The 7,988-nt window shown below is 42.3% G+C and overlaps 1 protein-coding gene across 1 annotated transcript; it reads left to right on the top strand.

The window, feature by feature from the left end:
• The first annotated feature begins 4,240 nt into the window (after nt 1-4,240).
• Nucleotides 4,241-7,647, top strand: LOC119798586. The gene is made up of 2 exons (XM_038308132.1): nt 4,241-7,125; nt 7,513-7,647. The coding sequence occupies exon 1, from the start codon at nt 4,259-4,261 to the stop codon at nt 6,839-6,841; it is 2,583 nt and encodes an 860-aa protein (XP_038164060.1). The 5' UTR covers nt 4,241-4,258; the 3' UTR covers nt 6,842-7,125; nt 7,513-7,647.
• The last annotated feature ends 341 nt before the right edge of the window (nt 7,648-7,988 follow it).

Below are 7,988 nucleotides of genomic sequence, written 5' to 3'. Positions count from 1 at the left end.
AACAGACATTTGTGTGTGCACATACACACACACACATTTCAGTGTGCCACTCTGCAGCACTTCTCAGCAGGTGAAAGAAATCTGGCCCAATCAGCAGCACCCTCAACTCAGGTAATAAGGAATCCACAAACAGCTTTACTGGTTTTGCAACAGAGCTGAGGAAGGCAAACACAGCCTCCAAAGCAGCATTTCATGGGAAAGGACTTAAAAGGACTACCGGTAAGCCATTAACTGGGCTCAATTGATTGCAATTTAACTGTAGTTTCAGGTAAGTTATTTCATTTAATTAAATGCAGAATTTATTGAAGTAAAAGTTTGCACTGCTAGTTTTACAGTTTGGTTCCACTAAATGTATCTTAAGAATTCTAATGTTAAAACTTATGTCCTAAGAAAAAGAAAAAAAATGTAATTCTAAAATGTTTGGTTTTGTTTGGTTCCAATTCAACCAGATATGGAAATTAATAATTTAACACTTGAATTTATGGTTAAAATCATAAAAGAAATGTATGTTTAAGGTTAAAAATGGAAATAGTCATTAAGATAATTATTAACTTTGAACCAAATGTCTAAAATGTATGTTAAAGTATTTTGTATGTGTTTTGTAGGTTTTTCACCTGCTCTGTTCTGTTTATTGGTTCTCACTCATTGGTGAAAATAAAAAGACTGAGTGAATTCCTGATGTCTTCAAGTCCTCCTTTTCAAGTGTAGGAAGCCATGAAATTATAAGACACTTGACAGTGAAAAACCGCTCCAACCAGAGGAGATTCCATTCTGCAACCAGAGACTGAAATCTGCTGTCTTCCAAAGGAGGAAAATGGCTGAATTAAAATCCCTTGATGACCTCAAAGCAGAGAGGACAATAGTTAAAAGACTTTTCTCCCGTTTTGCAAACAACATTATGAGGACCTACATGGAGATGTCTAAAGAGGAATTGGAGGAGAACTACAAGAAGCTTACACTAGAGAGCTCCAAAGTTATGGAGGCAAATGAGGATGTGGAGGCTGCCTATATGGCTGAGTGCAAAGCAACTGCAGCTGAGGAGCTGAGTAATCTTCAGAAAGCTGACATAGAGAAGACGGAGAAAGAATGTGAACAAAAGCTTAAAGAAGCTAAACTCCTTATCCGAGAGACAATGTGGGCCACATATGGAGAGAAGGAACTGTCCCTGGCTCTACAAGTTGCAGAGAATGAGTGTAAGAATGTTTCATCCATCGGGCCAGACACAACTCTGGAGGCATACGAGTTTATGCTCACCCATTTGGAGAAATTGATCCAGAAAGCAAAGGAAGCAAACCAAAATTGGAACCGTTGGGCCCCACCTGCCGAGGAAAAGGATTTTAATTATCGTGTAAGGGAGCTAGAGGTGTGCCTCCCTAGGCTGATATCCCAAAAGGCTGTCCTCATTGAAGCAGCAAGTAAGAAGGACACAAGAGAGGAAAAAGCCTTAGTCTACAGTCTACCTCCAGCAGCTGCAATAAAACTGAAAGCCACAGCTTTACCAAAGTTTTGTGGAAGTAAACGAGACTATTACAGATGGAGAAAAGAATGGGAGGCTCTCCAGAAGCAAGGTGAACCATCTGGTTCGAAAGAAGTAAAGAAGTTTCAATTGCTTGATAGTATTGATGAGAAAGTGGCTAAGGATTTACGCCTGTCATCATACAATTCATCAGATGAGATCTTCAGAGTTCTGGACAATCGTTTTGGGAACAAAGCTACCATTGCTCTAGAGATTATTGAAGAATTACAAGCAATTCCACCAGTGAGAAATGGTCAACCTAGACGAATAATAGAACTCATCCAAACTTTGGAGAAGGCTCTTAGTGACTTAAATGAGCTAGGAAATGTAGATGCCATAAAGAATCCACTGGTGACTAAATCCATAGAAAGTAAGCTTCCAGAAACTTTAAAGAAAGACTGGCTCACCTATAATGCAACTGAGAAAGACAACACTAGTCACCAGAATTACTTTGACAAGCTTATGGTGTTCCTTAGATCACAAGAATCCATATATGAACAACTAGATCAACTGAAAGATCTCGTTGAACCAATCAGAGAGAAATCCAAGTTCTTAAAATGTGCCAGAACCAAGACAACCAAGCACAGCAGTGACATATCAGGCTGCATTGTTTGTGGTGATCCAAAGCACAGGAAGAAACTGTATTTCTGCAGAACCTTTAGAATCAATCTAAAGCCATCAGAGAAGAGGGATATAGTACAGCAGCTCGGTGCCTGCAAGAGATGCCTTGAAATCCATAATGGTGATTACTGTAAGAAAACTGACTACCTGTGCAAGAACCCAGAGTGTAAAGACAAACACCACTTTCTTCTTTGTTTACTCGCTAGACCACAGTCCCAAAGAACACCTAAATCTGGTTCAGAGAAAGCGGAGGGCAAAAGACATACTGAAGCCCAAGAAGAGTTTCTTTCAAAACTCCCACCTGAGCTGGCTAAGCAATGTAAGGATGCCTTCTGCAATGTTGTGTCAAGGGTGCACAACTCCACTGTTACTAAGACAGGCCTTCTAGAGGAGAATGGCTTAAATGAGTATCCAGTTATCCTGATGATTCTTAACGTCACAGCCAATGATGGACAAAGAATTGGAACCCTCATTGACCTGGCATCAGATACGAACTACATTACTCATAAAGCTGCAAGTAAGTTGAAACTTAGAAGTGAAGATGTAACGCTTGTGGTCCATGGTGTTGGAGGGATGCAGGTGTCTGTTGAAACGAAGCGCTATCTCCTTAAGATACGTGTCAATACACCAAAAGGGACCCTCAAATCACATCAACTGATCTGCTATGGGCTTGACAAGATTGCAGAAGTTCATAGACATGTCCCTGCCACAAAGTTTCAGAGTATTTTTCCAGATGTCTCCTTGAAAGACCTTACAAGACCTAAAGAGATACAGCTCCTGATTAGCCACAAAGAAGGTCAACTTGTACCTCAGAAAGTTCGTTCTGTCGGGGACCTAGTGTTATGGGATGGACCACTTGGCAAGACGATTGGAGGCACACATCCGGACCTATTTGAAGAAGTTACCTTAATGGCCCATACATCAGAAACACACTTTGCAAGATCAATGAGGACTGCAGCAGTTAAGTACAGTGAACTCGCCTCTCAATCTTCAGTTTCCTGTCAGTCTCCCAGTCATCCTTTCATCCAATCCAATGCAGCCACTACCAGCAAAGACTTTCTGAAGTGGTGGGAATGGGAAAGCATCGGAGCAGCCTGTGTGCCAAAATGTGGAGGATGTCGCTGCGGGAATTGCCAACCCGGAGGGAAGGAAATGTCTTTGGCTGAGGAGAAAGAGATGGAGATGGTGAGAAATGGCTTAACATATGTGAATGGTGACCACCACACTCCTGAACCACACTGGCATGCCACATATCCATGGACTGAAGATTTGGCTTCTCTCCCCAACAATAGGAAAGCAGTAGAAGCTACATTCCTCAGGACGGAAAAACAGTTGGCAAAGGATCCAGAGTGGAGATTGGCCTATGCTTCACAAGTTCATGAAATGGTCGATCGCAAAGCTGCAGTGAAACTGTCCAAAGAAGTACTGCAAAGCTGGACTGGGCCAGTGTGGTATATAAGTCATCTGATTGCCCTAAATCCACATTCCATATCTACTCCGGTGAGGCTAGTGTGGAACAGCAGCCAGAAGTACAGAGGTCTGAGTTTGAATGACATGTTGATTAAAGGTCCTGATGTCTTAAATCCGATCAGAGCTGTCCTCCTGAGGTTCCGAGCTGGTGTCTTTGCTGCCCTTGGTGACATCCAAAAAATGTACAACTCTGTGTGGTTAGAAGAGAAAGAGGTTCATCTGCACAGGTTTCTGTGGCGTGACAGAGAGGATGCTGAAATAGAAGATTTTGCCATAACAAGAGTCAATATCGGAGATAAACCTGCTGGCTGTATAGCACAAGTTGCCATGCGGGAGACTGCCAGCCTACCCCAATTCACACAATTCAAAGAGGAGAAACGTGTGCTGGAAGAAGACGTCTACGTCGATGACATCTTGACATCTCACAACAACCTTGATCACCTGAAACTCCTCACATCCAACATCGAGCAGATCCTTAAAGCTGGAGGATTTTTTATGAAGCCCTGGGTCTACTCTAGTCAAAGTGGGAGGCAGGAGTCAAGAGAAGTTAACACGGAGGTAAAGACCATGATCTTGCCTAACCAGCTCACTGAAAAAGATAACAAAGCCCTCGGTCTGGGTTACACCGTTGGAGATGACAAATTGTATGTCATGGTTGCAGTGAACTTTTCCAAAAGGAAGAAGAAAATACGCATTGGTCAGGACCTGCTAAGAGAAGAAGTAAAGGGACAAACGCCAAATCCTCTTACCAGGAGAGAACTTTTAAGTCAAGTCTCTGCTCTCTATGATCCACTTGGCCTTGTGACTCCTGTAAAGCAGAAAGGAGCTATTCTGGTTCGAAGGGCTTTTCAAGAAACAAAGCTAATGTATTGCACAAAAGACTCATGGGATGCTGCACTGTCAAAAGAACTACGAGAGGATGCCATAAAGCTGCTAGAAGAATATGCTGACCTGAGCCATCTCAGATTCTTCAGATCCTTGACACCACCAGAGCCACTTGCAGGTCCAATTGGCATCACATTTTCTGATGGCAGTGAGCATGCATATGGTGCTGTGTTGTACCTACGTTGGGAATGCACTGATGGTGTCAGTGTGAGGTTGGTTGAGTCTAAAGCTAAGCTGACTCCTCTCAACCGCAATGGAGACCCCGTGAAAGCTGAGATATGCGGAGCAGTCTTTGCAGCCCGGCTAAAGACCTATTTCCAGAAACATTGCCGAATCAAAGTTGAGAAGTGGTTCCATCTCGTTGACAGTCAAACTGTCTTGTGTGCAATACAGCGAGAGAGTTATGGATATCAAACCTTCTTCGCCAACCGGGTTGGAGAGATCCAAAGCAGCACTAATGTCCAAGACTGGTGGTGGATTCCAGGATCAGCAAATATTGCAGATATTATCACCAGAGGGGCAGGTCCTGCTTACTTAACCGAAGACTCAGAGTGGCAGTTGGGTCCAAGTTTCCTTCAACTTCCTGAAATTGAGTGGCCAAAGAAATCTGCAAATGATGTTGCTGTGCAGGCAAGAGACAATGTTATAAAAATACAGAAGAAAACATTTGTTGCTGTACTTACCCGAAGTCAACTGAAAGAAGAAAAGAGTAAACTGATCATCTCTAGGAGGCCGCCTGCAGCTGCAGTAGCCCAGCAACTAGTGGACGTGAGCCACTTCAGCAGTTTGAGAAAACTGATAGGGGTAGTTGCATGGATTTGGAGAGCAGCAAAAAAGTTCCTGCATTTCAAGGTCACAGATAAAGAAAAGTGGGAGGCGGTCCCTTCATCTGGTGTCATTACAGTTGGTGAAAGAGAAGATGTGTTCAGAGACCTATGCCTGGCAGCACAAGAAGGGGTACAATTTCCAACTACAACGACTGATAGACTGGTTGTCTACAAAGATGAAACAAGTGGGCTCTTGATGTGTGGCGGCAGAGTTCAGACTTTTAAGGAGGACCACAGAGGCGTTCCTCTGTTGCCCTTCCAATCTTGGATCTCCACCCTTCTAGCCCGAGCAGCACACAGTGAAGGACATGATGGAGTGGCAGGAACTTTGCTGCGTATGCGGAAGAAAGCATGGGTCATCAGAGGACGAGTCATTGCCAGAAAAGTTGTTGATGAGTGTGTACTGTGCAAAAAGATGAGAGCAAAAACCTGTCAGCAAATAATGGGGGATCTGCCTGAAGAAAGGTCTAGTCCAAGTGCACCATTTCAGTTCATTTCTGTTGATTTGTTTGGCCCTTACCAAGTGAAAGATGACGTCAAGAAAAGAGTGAGCATGAAAGTTTGGGGTGTGTTGTTCTGCTGTATGTCAAGTAGAGCCATTCATGTTGAACTGGCAAACACGCTATCTACAGAGAGCTTCATACTTGCCTATCAGAGGTTTACGTCCATCAGAGGTCATCCCCAGAAGGTGTGGTCTGACCCAGGTACGAACTTTATTGGGGCAAAACCCATTCTGCAAGAAATGTATGCATACCTGAGGCAGCAAGACAAATTCTCACTTGAAGAGTATGCTGCAAAAAATGGGACTGACTGGACATGGAAAATTCTTCCAGCCGATTCACCACATCGCAACGGCGCAGCTGAAGCTGCTGTCAAGATCATTAAAAGAGCGTTCCAAAGTCTTGGCAGAGTGGAAGGTCTTACCTTCAGTGAGTTTCTTACGACAGTTAAGCTAGCTGCCAATCTAGCCAATGAAAGACCTATTGATGCTAGAGTACAGAGTCATGAAGATCGAATCCAGTACATCACTCCAAACACCCTGTTGCTCGGTCGAGCTACACAAAGTGGAGATTTCAAGACATTTGACTATACCACTTATCCCTTTAAAAGGCTGCGAGAAATACAAACTCAAGTTGACTACTTTTGGAGGTCCTGGAGTCAACTTGCAGGTCCCAACTTGTTTGTCCGTGGCAAGTGGCATACTGCTGAAAGAAATGTTGCTATTGGCGATGTGGTCTGGCTCTGTGACCAAAACACGCTAAGAGGGCAATTCAAGATGGGTAGAGTTGTTGCTGTGAATCCTGATTGCAAGGGCATAGTCCGGGATGTTTATGTGAAAGTTTCTCCAAGTGGGTATAGTTCAGGAAATGCACCCAAACCTTCTGTGAAATGTTCTGGATTGGTGAAGGAGGTTCAGGGCACCATACTCCATCGGGACGTCCGGCGCCTTGTAGTGCTCATCCCAGCAGAAGACCAAGCAGAGGGAACCAGCTTACTTAAAAAATGCGATCTTCCCAGGTAAAACCTTGCAAGATCGAGTGGGAGGTGTTGCGCAGATCTGCTCATTAGTTCAGATGGAGGTGCATGAACAGACATTTGTGTGTGCACATACACACACACACATTTCAGTGTGCCACTCTGCAGCACTTCTCAGCAGGTGAAAGAAATCTGGCCCAATCAGCAGCACCCTCAACTCAGGTAATAAGGAATCCACAAACAGCTTTACTGGTTTTGCAACAGAGCTGAGGAAGGCAAACACAGCCTCCAAAGCAGCATTTCATGGGAAAGGACTTAAAAGGACTACCGGTAAGCCATTAACTGGGCTCAATTGATTGCAATTTAACTGTAGTTTCAGGTTAGTTATTTCATTTAATTAAATGCAGAATTTATTGAAGTAAAAGTTTGCACTGCTAGTTTTACAGTTTGGTTCCACTAAATGTATCTTAAGAATTCTAATGTTAAAACTTATGTCCTAAGAAAAAGAAAAAAAAATGTAATTCTAAAATGTTTGGTTTTGTTTGGTTCCAATTCAACCAGATATGGAAATTAATAATTTAACACTTGAATTTATGGTTAAAATCATAAAAGAAATGTATGTTTAAGGTTAAAAATGGAAATAGTCATTAAGATAATTATTAACTTTGAACCAAATGTCTAAAATGTATGTTAAAGTATTTTGTATGTGTTTTGTAGGTTTTTCACCTGCTCTGTTCTGTTTATTGGTTCTCACTCATTGGTGAAAATAAAAAGACTGAGTGAATTCCTGATGTCTTCAAGTCCTCCTTTTCAAGTGTAGGAAGCCATGAAATTATAAGACACTTGACAGGCATAAACTAACTCCACTATCTCTTTTAGATGTAGAATTAACTGCCATGCTAGCTTGTTCTCTGGCAAAAATGGTCAGACCATTAAGGAAGTAATCTTAGAAAGGACCAATTTTTATGAGCATTGCAAAGTAAGCTACAATTCTTAAATTCACTTGAAAAGCAGTTTTTCTAAGTTCCCAAGGCAGCCTTATAGTGAAATGAAGAATTATAGGTTACTTAGCATCATACATATTGTGTTACATCAACTAAATATTACTTAATAAATATGGAACCAATTACTTTAGGTATGTTAAATGGTTAGAAATTGTGTCACCTCAAGAAGGGGCTTGATTTTTTTATTTA

This window comes from Cyprinodon tularosa, unplaced genomic scaffold (genome assembly GCF_016077235.1).
Source record: "Cyprinodon tularosa strain WSP-4 unplaced genomic scaffold, ASM1607723v1 ctg117, whole genome shotgun sequence".
Classification (NCBI taxonomy): Eukaryota; Metazoa; Chordata; class Actinopteri; order Cyprinodontiformes; family Cyprinodontidae; genus Cyprinodon; species Cyprinodon tularosa.
Note: the sequence above shows the minus strand (reverse complement) of the source record. Positions and strands in the feature narration are given on the sequence as shown.